At 38.6% G+C, this 22,416-nt stretch overlaps 1 protein-coding gene across 4 annotated transcripts in view; it reads right to left on the bottom strand.

Moving 5' to 3' along the window:
- The window catches only part of epha3 (eph receptor A3), a 144,281-nt gene that overhangs the window by 5,783 nt on the left and 116,082 nt on the right, over window positions 1-22,416 (bottom strand). For 2 of the 4 annotated variants that reach the window (XM_058082511.2, XM_078795124.1), the window contains exons 13-16: window positions 17,113-17,322; window positions 13,824-13,973; window positions 13,546-13,739; window positions 6,359-6,514 (exon numbers count right to left, since the gene is read on the bottom strand). In XM_058082511.2, the coding sequence (XP_057938494.2) occupies window positions 6,359-6,514; window positions 13,546-13,739; window positions 13,824-13,973; window positions 17,113-17,322 (710 nt within the window). Of the gene's footprint in view, window positions 1-1,142; window positions 1,265-6,358; window positions 6,515-13,545; window positions 13,740-13,823; window positions 13,974-17,112; window positions 17,323-22,416 lie in introns of all 4 variants that reach the window. The other 2 variants (XM_058082512.2, XM_058082513.2) reach the window with 2 other exon arrangements.

Here is a 22,416-nt window from a genome sequence, read left to right as displayed (position 1 = left end):
AGAGCCAGATGTGACAAAGTTGAGGATTGCATCTGGCTCTGAGACATTTTCATAGCACGTTTAATTGTATTAATTTCCATTTCCATTGCAGATTAATTCAGTGTTCTCATGCATTTAATTCTCATGCATTTCAGTCAATCTATCCATCCATTTTCGAAAGCAATACATGTGGCCAGAGCTGTCCTTTTCGATATTTTATGGGGCAGACACCAAAACTCAATTATTATTGGATAATGCGGAAGCCTACCCGGGTCAATGAGTGGTCAAGAAGTACCCTTGCCTACTTTAATGAAATGGTCAGCTAGCTAAAAAGGTGTGGAAAAGAAATAAGGGTAAGAAGTACTGTGCTAAACCATGCAGCACCAGAAGTGCATTAACTGTAAGAAGCAGTTTATTGATGCGTTGTACTCAGTGTTTAAAAAAACCCTTGTCATCGTTGATTAATCTGAAGCTAGCTGTTTTGATTAATCGTTAGTGGTTTGGCCCACAATTTATCAGACGAGGCAAATGCGTCAATCACTTTTTCCAAATTCAAAGATGTTTTGTGTGAAACAACACAAACATGGATGTCTCAAGAAATTAGAGGATGCGTGTCTAAATCCAAAACTTTTTATCGAATATCAAAATAGCTGTCGATTAATTTGATAACAGATTAATCGTTGATTCATTAATTAATGTGCAACCGTTGTTTAATTGGATTTATTAAGACTAATGGTGTTACTTGTTGATATAGGAAAACATTATTTTAATCGACTATTGGTCACGTAAATATGGCACATTTTGTATAATTTACAGTCAATATAACCATTTTTTTGTTAATTTGCATAAACAGTGCATGATGTGTTCATTTATCACAGTGCTGCTTATATTGGTCATGAAGTGCTAGACAATATCGGTATACGAAATATCTTCCAAGTATATTTTCCAACGGAAAAATATGTGTTGAAAATATGGTCATCAATCATCATAAAGAGGACATACATGTTTGTTTTTTTGTGGAAATAGGTTACACTACACATAGTTATGCATCTATGTGGGGTGGAAACATAACCATCAAGTTATCAGTAATCCCTTTGAAACCCAGAAAATGAAGGCCCATCAAAAAGTCCGCAGGAGGGCCTGGGCTGTGCTGCACCACCCACCATCCAGAGTCCGAGGAATCGAAAGAAGAACAACTGGCTGTTAGAGAGTGGTGATCCCCATGGACGGCTCCCATTCTGGGCAAGTTGCTGGTGTGACGTGGACTTCTGTCAGAATCACTCTACTGAGACACAGCCATGCCCAGCAATGTTAACAAAGGGAATCACTGTTTGTCATGTGTTGGGTGGTAATTTAACTTATTGTTTTTTTTCTTAAAGGGTGGTCTCACACTATATAATGCACACAAAGTACACATGATCAGACCCGCAGCACAATATCATTTCACAGAAACGATGAAGTCATGCACAATTCAAACAATGCAATCAGAATATATCTGAAACATAAACACACACTAATTAATCTCCGTTACCTTGTGAAGTTCATATATTTGTGCTGTCATTTTTTTTCTTCATATCCGAAACATTTTGAATGACCTCATGAGCGACGTGTTAGCTTCTCCCACTCCTACGTCATCTTAATTAACTCGGCCTGTTTGTTATTTTCTCATCAGGATAGCCAAAAGGAATGATCTCAAACACAGGAAGCATTGCCAAAACACTACAGCGATCTACAAATTTATGAAACCTGTAGGTTTGATTACATATCACGGCCAGAGATCGGTATCTTACAGAAAAAAAGTGGAAAATTAACTGTCAAAAGTTTCTTTTTGGAGTGTTTGTGCAGACATTCCCATGACCCCGGTGTACGTAAAACCTCTGCAGGGTATTTTTATTTACAATAATTAAATGTGACAAAAGCATAGTGTGCAATCTATGGATTGCTGTCTGTTAACCAGATTGCTCCTCTTGTACTCTACATCAACATGGGTGTGTATATAAAAAGGGGAGGGAGGACCATCCTTGAAAAAGACTAATCCGGTATGTTAGGACATGATCTAAAGTGGATGCTGGATTAGAGTTCTGTTATTATGATCATTTCCTCAGTATGTCCTTGGAGAGTTTGAAGGGTTTTCCTGATTTGCACAAAGGAGCACAAAGTCTGTGTGACGGGAAACTTTGATATGTGAAAAAAAAAATCCTGACTCCATGGTCCAAAAAAATTCTCTGTCTACATGAATGGGATTTAGGAAAAAGTTAATGTGAGAATGCATTTGCAGGATGTCAACCGCATGTCGTAGCAACAAGCAGAGACAGAATATTTTAGTCTATGAGAAGCCTTAAAAGGCATTGCCTGGAGTTTTTTTTTATACATTTGATGGTTAGTCACCAGGACATTCCAGTCAATGAATCCAGCAAATGAAATTTAGATTCTGTGGTGGACAGGTGAAGTCACTGCTTAGTGACTCAAATAAAGAAAAGTGATACATTTATCCGTATAGTACAGAATAAAATATCTGTAGGATCCTGATTGCATATGTGTGAAAGACAAAGAGTACAAACTCTCCTTCCACTACAGCCAAGTATGATTACTCATCCAGGTTATGGTGATCTGCAAAGGTTGCATTCAGGCAACTGGACTCCAAAAGGCTTCCTCACAAGGAAGGAGCTCCACTCGGGCTATCATCCACAGCATCAACTCCCCCAACCAACAACACCGACAAATATCTAACCACCATTCTTAGCGACACCATATCCACAACTTCAACAAGGTCTGGAACCTGAGCCTTGTCGGTTGGTCCAACATTCACTGTTCTCATAGATCCCCACCATTAATGCGGCCATTAATGCGGTCAGGGAAGAACTGGAACAAGACTGGACATAATCAACCTCACTCCAGACCATTTATGTGATCGACTTTTAAATTTATCACCACCTAATTGTAATTTAAAGAAAATATGTAAGATCATAACCTATCTCATCCATTTGTTTACTGAACATATCAACTCTACAGATAGACGCATCAGTTTCACTCAGGAGAAAGTGTGGGCAGGGAAGGATGGAAGCCTCAATATTGAGGTCCACAGATAATTTACCCACAAGGACCAGTGTCTGCTCTTTGACTCCCATCACCCGCTAGCTAACACAGGGTTATCAGAGCCCCCAAGGATAGAGCACAGATGATCCCTACCACCGACAAAGCGAGATAGAAGGACCAGACAAACATCAGAAAGGTTCTTTCTAACTCTGGGTATCCTAACTGGATTTTATCAATTTTAGAAATAGGAGGCGAAATTTAGTGGTTTGTCAGAGACACTCAGAAAGAAGGATTTTCTGTAAACATAACATAACATATCCATGAAATCCGGTTCACTGCGAGGACAAGATTCTGAGAATCAAACTCAGCAATGTTGCTTACGTGGTGCGGTGTAATGAGGAGTGCAGTGGTCAGTGGCCCCTACATTGGAGAGACCATCTACAGTGAAGAAAATAAGTATTTGAACACCCTGCTATTTTGCTATTTCTCCCACTTAGAAATCATGGAGGGGTCTGAAATTTTCATCGTAGGTGCATGTCCACTGTGAGAGAGATAAACTAAAAAGAAAAATCCAGAAATCACAATGCATGATTTTTTAACAATTTATTTGTGTGATACAGCTGCTAATAAGTATTTGAACACCTGAGAAAATGAATGTTAATATTTGGTACAGTAGCCTTTGTTTGCTATTACAGAGGTCAAACGTTTCCTGTAGTTTTTCACCAGGTTTGCACACACTGCAGGAGGGATCTTGGCCCACTCCTCCACACAGATCTTCTCTAGATCAGTCAGGTTTCTGGGCTGTCGCTGAGAAACACGGAGTTTGAGCTCCCTCCAAAGATTTTCGATTGGGTTCAGGTCTGGAGACTGGCTGGGCCATGCTAGAACCTTGATATGCTTCTTACGGAGCCACTCCTTGGTTTTCCTGGCTGTGTGCTTCGGGTCGTTGTCGTGTTGGAAGACCCAGCCACGACCCATCTTCAATGCTCTGACAGAGGGAAGGAGGTTGTTCCCCAAAATCTCACAATACACGGCCCCAGTCATCCTCTCTTTAATGCAGTGCACTCGTCCTGTCCCATGTGCAGAAAAACACCCCCAAAGCATGATGCTACCACCCCCATGCTTCACAGTAGGGATGGTGTTCTTCGGATTGTACTCTTCATTCTTCTTCCTCCAAACACGCTTATTGGAATTATGACCAAAAAGTTCTATTTTGGTCTCATCTGACCATAAAACTTTCTCCCATGACTCCTCTGTATCATCCAAATGGTCATATGCAAACTTAAGACGGGCCTTGACATGTGCTGGTTTAAGCAGGGGAACCTTTCGTGCCATGCATGATTTCACATCATGACGTCTTAGTGTATTACCTACAGTAACCTTGGAAACGGTGGTCCCAGCTCTTTTCAGGTCATTGACCAAGTCCTGTCGTGTAGTTCTGGGCTGATTCCTCACCTTTCTTAGAATCATTGAGACCCCACGAGGTGATATCTTGCATGGGGCTCCACTCCGATTGAGATTGACCGTCATGTTTAGCTTCTTCCATTTTCTAATGATAGCTCCAACAGTGGACCTTTTTTCACCAAGCTGCTTGGTAATTGCTCCGTAGCCCTTTCCAGCCTTGTGGAGGTGTACAATTTTGTCTCTGGTGTCTTTGGACAGCTCTTTGGTCTTCGCCATGTTACAAGTTAAAGTCTTACTGATTGTATGGGGTGGACAGGTGTCTTTATGCAGCTAACGACCTCAAACAGGTGCATCTGATTCAGGATGATACATGGAGTGCAGGTGGACTTCTAATGGGCAGACTAACAGGTCTTTCAGGGTCAGAATTCTAGATGATACACAGGTGTTCAAATACTTATTTGCAGCTGTATCACACAAATAAATTGTTAAAAAATCATGCATTGTGATTTCTGGATTTTTCTTTTTAGTTTATCTCTCTCACAGTGGACATGCACCTACGATGAAAATTTCAGACCCCTCCATGATTTCTAAGTGGGAGAAATAGCAAAATAGCAGGGTGTTCAAATACTTATTTTCTTCACTGTATATCAAACAAAAATGGCCCTTCCGAAAAAGAGCAAGTATCTCTTTGGAGGCATTTCATCCACCAAAGCTTGTCTCATTCCATGGGAAGGGTGGCCACTAATTGACTGCAACAACCACAGGAAAATAAATAAGCAGAAATACTCCACAATTTTAAATTCAGAACTGAAGACGCCTTTTGGATTCAAGGTAAAACATCTTGAACAAACATGAAAAGTCCAGTTGCCTCGATTCAACCTTTGCGGAAGTATGATTACTGTTTGTCGGAGGTCAGAGCATGGCTAACACTTGTGCTGACTATCAAGGACTAGATTAAGTCTGCACGAATCAATAGAGTAATCTCAACACAGTCCCAGTCAAGGCTGCTAGTCCTGTAGCGGCAGTGGAGTTGGCCTTGGTTGCTATAGCCTCATCTTTCAGAGGATTAATACCGAAATGATCCAATTTACCATCCAGCTGCAGGGGGAAAAGTGTAGGGCAATGGGATTTCTCTTGTGCAAGATTACTCTTGTGTGGTGTGGTCTGTCATCTACAAGTCTGCAGTGTAAGCATTTCTCGTTTGGGATATGTTGACTATAGATAACTTTTCATTGATTAAACATACTCACTGATGGAAAAAGCATGATGAATATCTGGAGGACATACACATTGAATGGATCTTTTGTGTAATGCATTTCAAACAATGAATGAACAGGCTCATACTGCATTGAGACGCATCTAGTAGTTCTGTCGTGTCAGCATTATTTTTTACCTTTAAATAACTTCCAATCACTGCTTGATGTTTCCTTTGCATTTTTGTTTCATAATGCACATTTCCGTGAACACCATATGCTCGCATACCGATCTGACACACATGCCTGCATTTGCTCTTGGAAAAGCCTCCCTTGCTGCTCTTTTCACTTGTCAAATTCCCCCCCTCTCATTCCAGTCTTGAATAGTGGCTCTTTTATTCTGGTCTCACTGTAGAGGCTCACAATCCCACTTGACTGTCTCTCCCTCAGTCTCAATCCCAGTTCCACTATTTATCGCTTCTTCTTTTCATATTCTCACCTTCTTTCTGCGTAGTCATACTAGCAACATCGCGAGCGTGGCGAAATGCCTGTCGTGATGAGTTACCATGAGACCTTTAGTAATGGCTCCATAGCTTTTTTTATCTTCTTATGAGCAAGGAAGAAAGATTGTGTGTTCTTTATCAAAGGACTTTCTAAATTCTCAGTAACGCTTGCCTCACAATTTAGTCCCTGTAAAGACTGTTGACATGAATAGGCAAGAGTGGCCTAGTGTGTTTGTGTCTTACTCTGTGGAAGTCTTGGCCAGAGTATCACAGGAGCTGTAGCTGACCCCAGAAAAGGCCTCATTGCAGGGCAAGGTCCTCATTCCATCCATCCAGTCGCCCATCGTCCCCATTGAGGGAACCTCTGAACTACTTCTATCCAACAACAAGTTGGCTGGCCTGAGATGGAGAGTGGAAGCAAAAATGTACTTGAAGAACTTTATATGCACAAACAAATACATACAACAGATGTTTTTTTTGTTTTTTTTTAATTCCAGGGCCGCAAAGGGCCCATGCTGGACTTTGAACTCAGCATTTTAAATGCTCTGACTATTTATAATGATCATAAATTGAGTGGCACTAAGTAGAGCATAGAACCTGCCAAGGAAAAAAAGCCTGACTTGGATCAGCACCAAATTGTCTCCAGTTATAAATACCTACCTCATAAAAATGCCTGATTTTATCATAAGGATTAATGCAATATTTACTGAAGGAAAAAAGGGTACTATTAATAAATAAACTTCATTGTGATGTTTACGACATTTACTGAAAACATATTAATAACTAGAGTGTACTTCCTTGGCAGATGATACAATACCTTTGCAGAAGTTTTGCGGGCATTGTTAATCGTATTCTGTATATAACACCTCCTCAGTAGAAGTCAAATATGCATTATATTGGCTACATATTCTTTGAGTTGGTCTATACTTACGCTCAGAGGAGGGCTTTTTAGCAGGACACAACTGTTGTAGTATTTTACCCAAAAGTAAATGTCCTAATTTTCATTCTTTTCATTGGGCCATTACATTGTTCAGCACTGGTCTGGCACTTTTCTATCCATACAAAGGAGACCAACTTTAAATGTAATGAAATTATAAGATACCGTTGCGTACACTTTGAGTATCATAGAGTATCTCAAGTGTCCTGGTTTTTGGTAAATGAAATATATATGCAAACACTAATATTCCTTTAGTTATGACCGTAGCTATCAAAACCAACCTTGATATGCAAAAGCTATTATGTATCTAACAAATTCATTCATTCATTCATTCATTTTCTACCGCTTGTCCTCACAAGGGTGCTGGAGCCTATCCCAGCTGTTCGGGCGAGAGGTGTGGTACACCCTGGACTGGTGGCCAGCCAATCACAGGGCACATCTAGACAAACAACCATTCACACTCACATTCATACCTATGGACAATTTGGAGTCGCCAATTAACCTAGCATGTTTTTAAAATGTGGAAGGACTCTAACAAATTCCAACAAGGAAAATAAGCGTGTGCCATCTTAAGAAATTAATGTTAGAAGTGTTCGAAAAACTAAATTACTGTATGTTTGGATTCATAATCAATTAGAGTAGAGTCGAACTTTGGTTAGAGTCATTAATCTGTTCCAGAAGGTCTGACTTCCCATAAGAAATAATGTAAATCTAATTCATCTGTTCACTAACACAAAGCACGGTTTTGTAGTCATATATATATAAGTATAGTTTTGCATGGAGAAAAACACAAAAAATGCATATAAATGTTGAACAAAAGGGTTAAATGGGCATTTAACGTCACTTTTACCTTGAGTGAGGATTGGTGACATGCATGGACATCAAGTCCAAGTTTTACCATGTTTCCCATTTCTTTATCATCTTGTTTCAATTCTACTGTGGTGTATTTTGCAGCCGCAATCAATTTTAAAAAGCAGCGTCTTTTGCCGTAGCTGTGTTAGTTGTCAAATATCTACAGAGTTAACTACTGATGACATCATTGATATCACAGAGAATTACTTTCGGTTTGATGTGATAAAAATAAGAACACAGTGGGACTCATGCAGACATGCATCATATTGTACATACCAAGTACAATTTTTGTGTATATTGTTGACGTAAACCGAAGCCAAAATTTCCACTGCAGTATTGAAGTGCTTTTGTATTACTTGGGAATTAACAGCTAGATTTTATGAAAGTTTCATAATGAGCACCCTTGCACAACCATTATTTGCTGTCTTCTATAAATACATATGAAATGAAACACACATACATTGTTACTTGAGTCCCCTGTGTTTGTAGCTTTCCGTACAACTCACACAATGTGACAAATGTGTTTGACATTGGATTTAACATAGACAAGAATGTGATTATAATAAAAATCCCTGCATCGGTTTCTTCCTTATGTCAAAACCTTTTCTCGTCTTCTGGTTGATACACCATGCAGAGAAATAAAATAAATATATGATATTTACTCAGGCTTAAAGTCTGATTTGCATGAATTTCAATCTCATGTTTCAGTCACTGATAGAAGGTGAAGGAAAGGCTATGGGTTGTGTTCTGACTGGCTTTGATTTATCGATGCTGGAGAAGATGAGGCAGGAAAGGTTGGTGTAAATTACTGGCACACTGAAGATACAAAGGAGGGGTAGAGTACAGCAGGAAAGATGGGAGGGGGGGCAGGACAACAAAGACAGTAGTGTTAAAAAGATATAACTACTAGAGCCTGTGCATGTGGATTTTTTGGGGCTGTGTCTGATATTTGGGAATGAAAAATGTACATTTGAAATGACCATCTTTATTACTAAACATTTATTTTGTAATGCCTAGGGAATTCGTAATTGATCCATAATTGATTTAAGTATTGTCTTTACTAAGTGTAAACAACAATTACCAATTGGCTATAATTTGTTCATTATATAGCTGTATAAACCGATTAATTAGTCGGGGCCCTAATAACCACCCATTCGACAACAACTACAGTCTCCCCCTGTGTATTGCGGTTGAATGGTTCCAGATCCGACTGCAATAATAATAATAATACTCTAGCAAAATAGGATTCATAATAATGGTGGATTTTTTTAGTTAGGGCATCGTTTGACTTTCTAAATATGTTTTACCATTATTAGAGCCCTGCAGACATGAAATAGCACCCCTATAGTGACTTTTACACAATACTTACACCAATGCACAGGTTATGGGATAACTGTAAGAGACAGCTACGGTTTTAAGCATAGCATGCTAGCAATCTAACTACTTTAACTAATAATATATTGGGTGCAAAAGGACAAACAAAAAAAAACTTTACCACTTCCACATGGAATGAGAAAACTTTTTCCCACTCACTTTCATATCATGTTAGGCATGTCGTGGTTGACTACATGCAGTGTTGAAGGTAATGTAATGTAAGGTAATGTCTCAGCAATGTTTTGTGTCATTACTGATGCCTAGTGACCAGAATACTACATAAGTCTTGTCTTTCGATATTTTTGGCCTCATCATGGGCCATAGTCAACCATTAAACAGCAATCATTTGTTAATTAATTTATGAAAAACCACAATTGAGCGGGGAGGGATATTCGAACCACGATGTAGGGAAGGACGACTGAAGTAGTGCTTAAACTAAGTTACTAAATTTGTAATGACATTCAAGGCAGTGCCATGGGTGTCGTTACATTGATTGAGTCCTTTCCTGCCATAAAAGGTGCATGTCAAAAAAATAAATGGCTTACAGAACCCACTGGGAAGACTGGTGTGTGAAAAAGAGGGCACAATTGTGACCTACGAAGAAGAGGGATGGTTGAGATAACTTTGGAGGCCAGGCGGGATAGAAAAGCAAACACCCAAAACTGACTAACAATTGAACCAATGTTAGGGCAAGGGTGTTTGCTTTCCAGGCATATTGATCATCTTGTATTTGCTGTCTATCTCTTGTATCTCCTTCCTCAGATCTCCTTTCCCTTTATCATCTGCTTTCTCCTTGACTTCTGGGATGTAAACTGCAAACGACCTTGTTTTCCTTCCTTTATAATTCTCTTTGTTTGCTATGCCGTTGCATTTTCGGCTTCAGTACGTCCCACAGACAGAATCACTAGCAAAGACGGCAAAGAGAATTTTAAAACCCCTTCCGGACTTAACACCATCAGAGTAAAGAAAACACCAGACTGAAGTAAAAATATCGTTGCAAGACAATAAACACGATACCCCCGTCACATTTTTATTTCCCTCCCTTCCGCACTGTTTGTCATTCTTTTGACCTCCACATAACCAGGGCTGTGTAACTCTTGTTTTAGTGATCTTCAGGGAGGAGAGGAGGCGAAGACACGAGCTTGTGCAGACACACGAGGGCACGACCGCGGGAGAGCAATTCATCTCTCGCTGTGGTAGCGGGACAATTCCCATGGAGTCCCTCGGTGAGGAGCAACCGATACATGGAGTCAGCGATGGCCCTTTAAATTGAATTTCTGATATGCCTCTGTTGGATATGATGGATGTGACGCAGCGTTAATCAGTACTACTCAGGTGGTCTGAGGGAAGCTATTAACCTGAAATACTTCAGGTGTGACGCTTTGATTAGATCTTACTCGTGCATGTATGATTGTTACTCTAAATATGTGATTTATATTACACGACATAATTGGAATGGATGTCTATGATTGCTTTACTTAAAAACATTGATGTATGTATAATTACCACTTTAATGACAAGGGAATGTACAATTAGCACCCCTTATATTACATATCAGACTATGCATTAGATTTGCATTATTTTCATGCATATTTTTTTTAAATTCCATCATAAAAAAAAAACATTATTTCCCTGCCTTAAGTGGCACATATTGAGTGTTCCATAAACCCAAAAGTGTGCAGTTATATGTTGAATTGGCATTCTCAAATGGCAGGATGTTTCAGTGGTTCATCAAATGCCAGTCATTTCACCTCTGTGCTATTCGCTTCCTATGATGTGTGTAACCACTGAAAACAGTGCCTTTAAATATAACATATCGGAGGAGTGTGAGTTGAAAAATTTCTGCAATTTGGGTCATCGTTTGTCATTGAGCGGTGATGGTGGGTCCCGCAGCCAAACCAGCTGAGAACCACCGACATTGGAGACAGGAATTACTTACAATAGCATGATGAGATGTTAGGATCATTTACAATGTGTTTTTTTAATGTGCAGCTCTTGCATCTGCGTTGTCGCATCCTTAGATTGTCAGGTCTTTGATATATAAGTCATCAGCAAATTTAGGTTAATTTGTGAGACTTTGTCTAAAACAGGGGTCTCAAACTCACGGCTCACGGGACTCATGTGACGCTAGTTTGAGGCCCCTGCCTTGATATAAAAGTTTAATTTGTTTAATTTATTTATTATTTCCATCTTATTTTGTGTCAAAAAATAAAAAATAAAAATTTACATTTAAAATTTTAATAATAAATAAAAATTAATTTGTTAATTTGTTTCACTTGTTTCATTTGTTTTTTGATTTGCTTATTTATTTTTCCATCTTATTTTGTGTCGAAAAATAAAAATTAACATTAAACATTTATTTAATAATTTAATAATAAATGAAAATTAATTTATAATAATGTATTATAATTTAATATTTTATCAGAGCTTTTGCAAAGAACCAAAGCACTGAAAAGTGGAGGGTACAGTAGAAGCATTGAAGAATATTATATTATATATACATTTATTAATATTTAATATAATTAATATTTATTAATATTTTATTATGTTTTTATTTTATATATGTATATATATATATATATATATATAGTATATATAAATTATTTTTTAACCTGATGCCGCCCAGCCTCACCCAGACCCTAGCTCCAGTGGCCCCCAGGTAAATTGAGTTTGAGACCCCTGGTCTAAAACATATAAAAATCAGAAAAAAATGTCACTCAGTAAAAATCCAACTGCATATGCAACAGAAAATTACTGAGTCTTTAAAGCAAACACTGATCGACAAAGTGGTTTGTGTTGCCAATTAACATAATTTGTCGAGCACACACATACATTATTCAGATTACAATCTTACATCTCTCCTCTGGTACCACTGTATAGCCTGTGTGATAGACAGTGGCCTCCAGCCCTGTTTGGACTGTTGTTGGCCTATAATTAGTCTCTGACAGCCAACCTTGACCCACTGACTCCAGCACCTCTCCATGCAGAGACAGTAAACTCTGACCGGGTCCCACCCCTGAACCCTCCAGATGCTATGCTCATGGTCCCAGGCCCTGGTCTGGGCGTGGGGGAGGGGGGTCTCCATTAGCCAGCCAGGACAGCTCAGTGACAAACGAGGTGTGCAGAGTTGAGTGCAGCTGCTCCCGCTGCGCAACTGCCTCCGCACACACACACACACACACACACACTTGTCATAAATCACCACACTAGACTCTGTCGGCCAGCCGGTGCTCACCCAGTGTTAAAAGCCAATCAGGAAAATTACATGCAAACTCCAAGGGACCTATTTTCACTTTCTTAAGAAATCATTAGTCAATGTTATGAGCTTTGACGTCTCCATAATACCACATGCGGCTGCTGGAGACCCCATTGGCTGTCCTGTTTCCTGCCTACGACTGACAACTGTACAAGCACTATTCTCATACCCCATGGGTCTCTAGGACAGAACGGTGGACCTTCGAAAAGAACAATGCATTACAGGGGCATTCATAGATCTTTGGCCCAAAGATACATTTGCTTTCAATTTTAAATCTATTGTGTTTTTTTTTTTGTGTTTTTTGTGTTTTTTGTGTATCTATTGTGTTCTATAAATTAATAAATCATCACTGTTTCATGGTTGAATCTGGTCTATTTTTAAAAACAATATTTAAGCAAATTGTATGTATTTTTTGCTTAATTACACATTTGTAAGCCTAATAATCAAGTCAACAAAAAGACAAACATAAGGCATTCAAAAGACGCATTCAAAGACGTTGATGATATGTAGCACTGGTCACTAGATGTCAGTAATTTCACATTGAAAAGTGCAAAACTGCAATTAAAAAAAGAACAAGGAACTGTCACCGTCTACATTATTCATTCATTCATTTTCTACAGCTTATTCTCACGAGGGTCGCGGTGGTGCTGGAGCTTATCCCAGCTGTCTTCGGGCCAGAGGCGGGGTACACCCTGGACTAATATTTTGGGGACTATGAGTGTAAAAGTGAGTGTAGTGGTGTAATCACACGTTCAGAAAAAATTATACTTCGTGGGAATTCACTTATCACAGTCGGGTCTGAAACCTATTAGCCATGACAAACAAAGCATTATTGTAAAAAAAAACAACAAACAAAAAAAACCTTATTGTAAATAGACTATAGAAAAAAAGGCCATTGTATGTCTAGACATACAGTATGTATGTTGTTTTTTTTTCAATGAAGGTACCTCCAGAAAGTTAAAGTTAGAAACTGTTGAACACAGACAGACATTGTTGTGAATATATGCATACCTTGATGTGGTGTTGGCTGTAATTTTCAGACTACCGGGGTTGCGTATAAGTTTATCCAGAATGCTGACTATCTGTTCAAACTTAGGCCGGTTGTTTCTTTCCTTCTGCCAACAATCCAGCATTAGCTGGTAAAGTGTAGCAGGGCAGTCCATGGGTGGTGGAAGGCGATAACCTTCATCTACAGCCTTTATCACCTGGATAGAAGAAGCAAAATTAAAGTTAAATAAAAATGTTATTTAGTTGAGTGTCTTTGTGCCTGTGTTTTACAAATTACTCACGTCCTGATTGGACATCTCCCAGTAAGGCCGTTCACCATACGACATTACTTCCCAGAGCACGATTCCGTAACTCCAAGCATCACTGGATGATGTAAACTTCCTGTAAGCAATGGCCTCTGGAGCTGTCCACCGGATGGGGATCTTACCGCCCTGAAAGACAGTTGGGAGAAATTCAATCAGCCAATAGGTCCATTGAGTTGTGCCAAAACTACTTAAACCCTCACACTCACATTCACACCTATGGCATATTTAGAGTCTCCAATGAACTTAATTCATTCATGAATACACCCCAAAAATTGTCCTTTGCCATTTGAAAAGGAGGCAAAGTTAACAAGCTAAATGTGTGAATATACTGAAAATATTTTTCTAGGTTCGCCTATATTGTTTTCTGAACAGTGTTGCCTTCAAAATAACTAGTTTGGAGGTATGGGCTGGAAAACAATAGCATGAGTCATGACCTAATTACATTTCAAATTTGACACTGATTGAAGTGTGACACACAAATTTAATGTTTTACACAGGTTATTGATTACATCCCAAAAAGGGATTTTATTTGAGGACCCTTGGTTAGAGTCTTCACTAACGCCATACAAACAAAATTCTTTTTAACACTGTAACTATGACTGTTTTGTCATAGTTGTTTGTAAAATAAAGACATCAAAGGTGTTGACGCATCACTGAACACATTGCATGTTTTTCTTTTCACCCTTACGCAGGGTGTCCACGCTCTTGTGACAAAAGCCCACCCATCAACATCAATTGTTTTCACAATTTCACTGGCTATTCAGTGTGTCAGTCATCATTAAGTTTGGACAGAATTGGCCCGAGCTCCGCACAAAACTTAATTGGCTATTGTACCTCAGCAGACTGGGTAAACAGTTCTCTGTGGTGTCAGTGTTCAGCGTTCTTTATGCAGCACGGTGTGGCTAATGCATCCATGCTAACTTAATGTTGTAAATATGTGCATTCGATGACAATAATGAAAGTATGTGGCGGAGGTTGCTGTGTCTTTATGAATGTCTTAGTCTTAGTATGAATTAACTAATTATATTCAACGGACCATTGCCAAAGTAACAGGGCCACTTTTGTAGAACTTTAATAAAAGTTTAATAAATCCAGTGGTTATCAATTATTTTCTGTCATGCCCCCAGAAGTCTTTTTGCATCCCCCTGATTTGAAATACTATTGAGAAGCTGACTATATCTATTTATTTATCTGAACTATACAGAACTGACAGAACTCAAAACGGAAACCAGCAAAATGCCAAAAAAAGCAAAGCAGTGACGCATGCAAGTCAAATTGCATGCTGAATATGACAAATTCATACATGATGGCAGGTCCTCCCTGCCTTTTATGGGCCCATTGACAGTTCAGCGCACAACCCCAGGGGGGCCTGTCCCACTATTTGAGAAGCACTGAACTCGTATAACATTTATGTATACCAAACCTGCAGTTTTAACTGTGTACTGGAATCGAGTATATCATTTTAAAGTTGACAAACTAAACATTCCAATGACGTATTACACACTTGGATACACAAACAGGTGGCAGTAAAGCCATGAAAGGTTGACCGTCACAACAGCGAAGGGTTAATACTGTGGGACGGGAAACCGAAATACCAGGCGTAAAACCATGCATTTCCCACGGTTTTGCCTCTGTCTTTAAATTATGAATCCAAAATGATCTTACCACTCAATTATATCTGGTTTTTGGCACTAAGATTGAAAAATGTTGTGTTTGGATCCGACCTAAATAGCTGAAACCCTCACCCGTCCAACATGTCATTGAAAGGGACTCAAGCACTGCGTGGGGCATTCAAGTTTTTCCATTTATCCACTTATCGAACCATGCAATTATGGACCTTACTATCTGCACTGGGGCACACTCATACTGTTTCCACATTGTCCAAAATGTCTAGATAAGAACAATGAATTAAGATTTAGGGGGTAGGGTAACTAACTAACTAACCAAGAAATGTGTCAAGATGTTTGTCTGTATAGCGTACAGTGTTGTAGTATAGTTGTTCTTCTGCCAAAAGACTTGCAGTGAAACCTTCCTCATGCACCTCAAGAAGCCGCTAAGTCACGTTATCAGCTTTAGTTAGTGTACATTACATTGCAAAAATAACTGTACTCAAATATTTTCTTTCCAAACATAATCCAAAGTTTCCTATAGCTGTCCTATTGCAGTGTTGACTTCATTTGTCATTTCACTGAAGAACAGGACAAATGAGGAAAACGGAGCTGAGGGAGGAAGGTGCATGGCAGCCAAAACCAACAAAAGTCATCGGCCAAGTCTAGTCAGTTCACGCGTGGTGGTGTGTAGTCACACACATCGCCCTATACCAAAACACACTTATACTACCCAATACAGGGGAAAGTATATAACAGACACAAAATAGCATACAAATGTGCATTATAATACGGTATTAGATGTAATATTAGATGGAAAGCAGACATAATTACGACTCTAACAACCCGTTCCCCGAGTTCAAATGCCTGATACATTATATACAACGTACAATATAATCAGCAAACATATTTTGCCTAATGGATATCGGATGAATCTATTAGCGCATTTGGAGCATTGTCACTTCCATCAGCACGAGACGATTTATTATTGTGTTTCATCATTTCACATTCTCTATTTCCACGAAAAAGGCAAATGGCACCCTGTTTATTTGACAAGCAATTCTTGGCTGGCAAATTACAGCATGTTTATGAACGTCTAGACCACATTATCCTGGGATGAAAATGACCACACACATGCTGCAAAATAACACAGCTGCGAATCTGCTGCTGCATGGCTGTTGGTACTGGTACTGTATGTAGGATGCCAATCAATGATTGGCGGATCATTTGTGTTAGTTCCAGCATAAATACACACCAATTCCTTTTATGGCAACATTCTTCAATATTAGTTGTTTATCTCACTATATGGTAAGATTGAAGGGTAGGTGTTCTGGTATGTACTGTTCATTGTGGTTAGTCCACATTTAAAAGGTTCAATGTTTTGGTTAGAGAAGGACCTTTAGAGTGGATGAATGACACTAACCAAGGTTCCGCATACCGCGTAGGTTACATTATAAACAAACCAAATTTGAAAACTCATCAACTGATTCAGACCATAAAAGCGAAAGTGAAAAGCAGACTAAAAATAGCAGACTTTGCATTAATTTCGTTGCATTACGACCCTCAGCGTTTTTATTGCATGCTCCTTACACAAATGCAGGTTCCCAGGGAAATGCCCTACATAATTACTCTACTGTCAAGTTTGTATTTCAGCTTACCCTTGTGGTGTAAGCAGCCTCAGGGTCATCCTCCAGGACCCTTGACAAGCCGAAGTCCGACACTTTACACACCAGGTTGCTGTTGACTAAGATGTTTCGCGCAGCCAGGTCTCTGTGAACGTAGCCCATGTCTGACAGATACTTCATGCCTGAGGCGATGCCACGCAGCATGCCGACCAACTGGATTCCAGTGAACTGGGCGTCATGTTTCTAAAAAGAAAAAAATACAACATATGCACAAGTTAATGTCACACTTTAATTGATCCACAACTCCGACCTTTCAGACAATTTGCATTAAATAAAACCTTTCTACATAAATGACCAAGTAACCTTTAAACGGGCACTTTTGACATTTTGTTCCATATCTTAAGTCAAAGGTTAAACCCTGAAGTGCCACAAAACTCCTAACAGAATTAGGAAGGAAATCAGTGAAATATCATCTTATAGTAATTGGTATTCATTTGATAAGTGTCTAAATGTAGTTTATTAAAGTAAAACATACAGTATCTGTCTATTTATTGACGCATTCATTCCAACAGACAGTTTGTACAAATCAAACAGCCGATTTCGATCTAGGCATGGAGGAGTGTAGCTTACAGAAGGTTGCACATTGTCGACAAATTTTAATGCATCTACACGCACACACGCTTGAACACTCATGTACTCAGACAGTTTAGTTCCAAATGTAAAAATTGTAAATAGTTCACAGTGTGATATTGATAAATAACTTGTTATTTTGATGTAAAACAACCTTGTTTGTGTGTTGTTTATGTTGTGGCACAGTTGTTATGAATTGTGACAAAATTGTGTCAAAGTGAACGTTATGCCTGCTATCCTTAGTTACGTAGAGTATGTTCGACTTCTCATTACTAAAGAACGCAAAATGGTAGAAACAGACTTTTTGTCTTATAAAAGATGAGAGTCGAATCGTTCGTTTGGTAGGTTCCAAGTGTACACAGCGATTTGTCTTTTGAAAAATGGCTGGGATTGAATATGTAAAATAAGAGGCTGAAAATAGAAGCAATGCAATCTACACCAAGGGTGTCCAAAGTGTGGCCTGGGGGCCATTTACTGCAAGCAGCTGTCTTTTTATTGGCCCTCTGTACGTTCTAAAAATACAATTATAACAAGGAAAAAAAATCCCCCAAAACAGTAACATTTAAAAATTTGCACCAATTTTATGAGAGTAGAGACAATATTAGGCGACTAACGTCACAATAATAAAAGACAAAAAAAGAACCTGAAATATTGAGTACTTTTTCATGTACTTTTACATATTTCACTAAAATATGTAATAATAATTTTTAAAAGTCATAACAATATGAGAAACAAACAAAACTTTAACAGTCAATCTGGTGACAAAACCTGAAGAAAAATGAACACAAGTTCATATAGTATCATAGCAGGACGGTTCGAAGGGGGTGGAGTGAGTCGTGTGTCAAAATTAGAAATTTTTACAGAGGTATTGATTACTTGCAGTCATTTACTTGTTTACTGTATTTGCGATCTTTTTGTCTTATTCATTCCAAAGACATTTTATATGTAGTAAGCAGTTTAATGGACGTCTACAGAACATTTGCAAAGTGTTTCATCACTCAAATCACAGTATACAATAAATATACTTTCTGTTTAGTATGGTTTACACCAATTTATGATGAATTTTATATATTTCGTAATTTTCTGCTGGATGGGAGAAAGATACAAATGCAGGAAATTTGTCATGCAACAGGAATAAAGTCATGCAGTCCATTTTAGCATATGACTAAGAAACTCTGAAGGTTGTGGAAATGTTTTGTCTGTGCTTGTGAGAGCACATCCTATCCAAGCTAAGTGCAAGAGGCGTATTTCATTTTGTTTTTTGTTTACTTATAAAACTAACTTGACCCCTCTCGTTTCGGCAGGAGCAGTTAGTGGCCAGACCACCTGGCGTAGTCACTTCAAAGCTTTCCAGAATCAGACATATGCTATAATGCATAACCTATGAATTTGTGTGTGTGTGTGTTTGCATGTGTGTGCGCATTGCGAGACATCTACAGAGATGAAGTGCAGGCCTTGGGAAACATGCCAGCAAACAACAGCTACTCCTCCAGGATGAACTATGATGCAGTGCAGACATGTGGAAAAGGGCTAAAACATGAGTCTACCAGCTTTGATGTCACTGTTATGACTTGGCTCTCATGCTTTGACTAATTTCAGTGAGGCAGGTCAACTCCTTTTTAAGTAGCAGAGACATGGTTAAAATACAAAAAAAAGTCCCTTCCAGTATGATGAATATGAGGACGTAATGGGGACACAATCTACAGACATGGGTTGGTGGTTGATGGCGAAGAAGTGGTCACAACACTCCCTCAGGAGCAAGGGGATTTCCAGAAAAGTCTTAGATGAACAAAATAATGCATCGTTAATGTAGTGATGTAGTCAACACAATTCTGCCTACGGGTGGGTATCCATAACAAATGGTTTTGTGTTTTGGTGCAAAATTACTTTGTTGGAATTGGGCACTAATGTTGATGCTTTAAGGTCAGCAATAAAATTGTTTGTTTTTTTAAGCCTCAGACTGCATTACTTACAAGATATTAATGGCGCATGATCTTCATGATCTTCAAGCACTTGTTGAACTTGACTCTAGATTAATTGAGCACCATAATAAGGCACCGATATGTACTTAGTTTTTACTACCATTCATGTCGGAACCGGTGCCATAAACGTAAAATTTTGGCACACATACCTACTTCTGCCTTCTATGCACAAAGTGTGCTGTGTGTTGATGTGGAGCGCAGGAGAAATGTGTGTGGGTTTACTGTGTCGAAATTGAGCGCTACCGTTGGTGTGTTAAGGTCGGCAATACTGTTAAAAAGAATGTCAGACTGGGTGTCTTTGTCAGGATTACTTACCGCATTACGTACAAGCATTACTTGGACAATATCACTTTCAAGCACCTGTTGCAGGTGAACAAGTCAGTATTCATTTACCACCAAAATGAGGCACCAGTAGCTACTTAGTCCCATTACAATACAAAGTTTTGGTATGCATACCTACTTTCGACTTCTATGCAGAAATATGTGTGAATTTAGTGCTGCTGTTGGTGTGTTAAGGTTGGCAAAAAAGTTTTAAAATCAGACTGTGTCTTTATCAGGACGACGCTACTTGCACAATATCATCTTTAACCCTTAGATGCCTAAGTGGGTCAAAAATGACCCGGTCAGGTTGTTTTCTTGAAATATCTTTGTAATTAAAAATTGTTATTATTTCATATTCCAGGTATTCCTCAAAAAACATGTTTTTGATATCATGCCATTTAAATTTTTAACTTACCTTTTATACATTTTAAGAATTTTTTGTTTTTGTGTTACCACCCCAACCTTCCATAAATGGGTCAAAAATGACCTGCATGCGTATTCTATGGAATCCAATAGGAACCATTGATTCTAATCAACTTTGGCAGTCAAGAATAAATTAACTGTAGACCACACAGACTATATCAGAAGTGTCACCCTTCAGGAAGATTATTTTACACATCAAGTGCTAATACATGTAAGTGTTATCTTCATATAATATTGTGTGTGTGTATTATCAAAAAAATTAGCCTACTTTATAACTAACATTACTATATGTATTGTTGGGCATACTTTATAAATAGCTAACACTAGCACAGCTTTTGTAAAATATAATATGCAGTATAGGTATTACACCTGTCTGAGATACTGTCAATCTGGAATACTATAGCATTGGCATAGTCAAGTATGCTATAGCATTATTCCTAACCAAAATGGCAAAAATGGCTTAAAAACACATTGATTCTAATATGTGTCATTTTTGACCCACTTATGGAAGAGTGTAGGGTCCAGTCATCTAAGGGTTATCTGAGTCAGAATTATTTCGCACCAAAAATTGAGTTTGTCAGTCCAGTTACTACCGTTTACCATTGTTACCGGTCTCATATTGATACTATTACTAAGCATCACTACTTCTGTCCTCAGTGCACAATTGTTAGAAGAACATCAAAGAAATACATGCGAGTCTACCGTGTTGAAATTTTAGCACTGCTGTTAGCGTGTTAAGGTCTGCAATAAAGAATAAAGTGCAATAAAGTGTCAGAATCTGTGTGTCTTGGTCGGGACGTTACATTACCTAAAAGACATGACTTGGAAGTCCTTGTTGCAGGTCTAAACTCATTTAGCATCCAAATGAAACACCAATAGCTACTAAAGTTTTCGGTCCAGCACAGTGCCATAACCACACTAAGATTTGGCGTACATCCCTAATTCCGCCTTCTATGTAGTGGCGTCAGGGAAGGCTTACAAACTGTAAGAAACAGTTCAGATCTGCTGTAGCAACCTCTGAATGGAGAAGCCAAAGGAGAAGATTGCAGTCACAGGCACTGTTTTTTTATGTTTTAATAAGTAAAAGACAACACACGAACAGGAAGTATTACTGGAAAAAAGCAGATAATAACGTCAACATCACTGTGTTTTTGCATGCTTTCTGATTTAAACCAGGTAGCTGCTTAATGAGCCATGCTGTAAGCAAAGTCACCGCTGTCTGGCTGCAAATTACTTTATTGCGTTCCATTTGACATTGACTAAAGAAAGAAAGCATCGTGTCGTCTGACTCATAGTTTGAAATAACAGATGTGGGAAGTTAGCTCATGTAACCTTGCTTAACCTCAATTATTTTTTTTCCACTGCTCCAGGTCTTCCCCTACACTTGTGAGGTCTAATTGAATTTTAGGCCAAGATGGTAAAATTAAATTAACAGTAAAGCTGCATTTATTTATTGACAGACAGGTCGAACGTTATAGAAGGCTAAACAGAACAGAACGTTTTTGGCACCAATACATTATGCTATGCTAGTTTTGCAGTCATGTTTGTGTGAAACACAACAGAAGAAATGTCTGGGCTTGTCCAAGAATTCTTGAACATCTGAAGTAGTGATGTGGTTTTCGCTATGATGCGATTTTACTTATTGTGAGCCAGTCTACCATCAAAATGACTATGAGGATAATATTTGAAGAGAGAATTGCCAAATATCTGTGCTTAATTCAGCCATAACTGAAAACACAAGAACTGTTGGGGATGGAAATGGGGAGGAAAATTTAAATAGCAGTACAGGTAGCATTTAAGCTAGTAGTACCTTGCCACAGTTCAAGTATGATACCTTTGTTTAATGACAAATTACCACTAAATATCATTGGTCATTGGACCACACTGACTGACTGGAGATCTGCTCTGTAAATAAAATACTGGAAATACAACAAAAATAGCTCAATGCTCCCTTCTTTTTGTCAAAGTAGCTGTACTTGTG

This window comes from Doryrhamphus excisus, linkage group LG12 (genome assembly GCF_037039965.1).
Source record: "Doryrhamphus excisus strain RoL-2023G ecotype Guam linkage group LG12, RoL_Dexc_Guam_v1.1, whole genome shotgun sequence".
In the NCBI taxonomy this organism is placed as follows: domain Eukaryota; kingdom Metazoa; phylum Chordata; class Actinopteri; order Syngnathiformes; family Syngnathidae; genus Doryrhamphus; species Doryrhamphus excisus.
The sequence above is the reverse complement of the archived record's forward strand: the minus strand, read 5'-3'. Positions and strand labels throughout refer to the sequence as shown.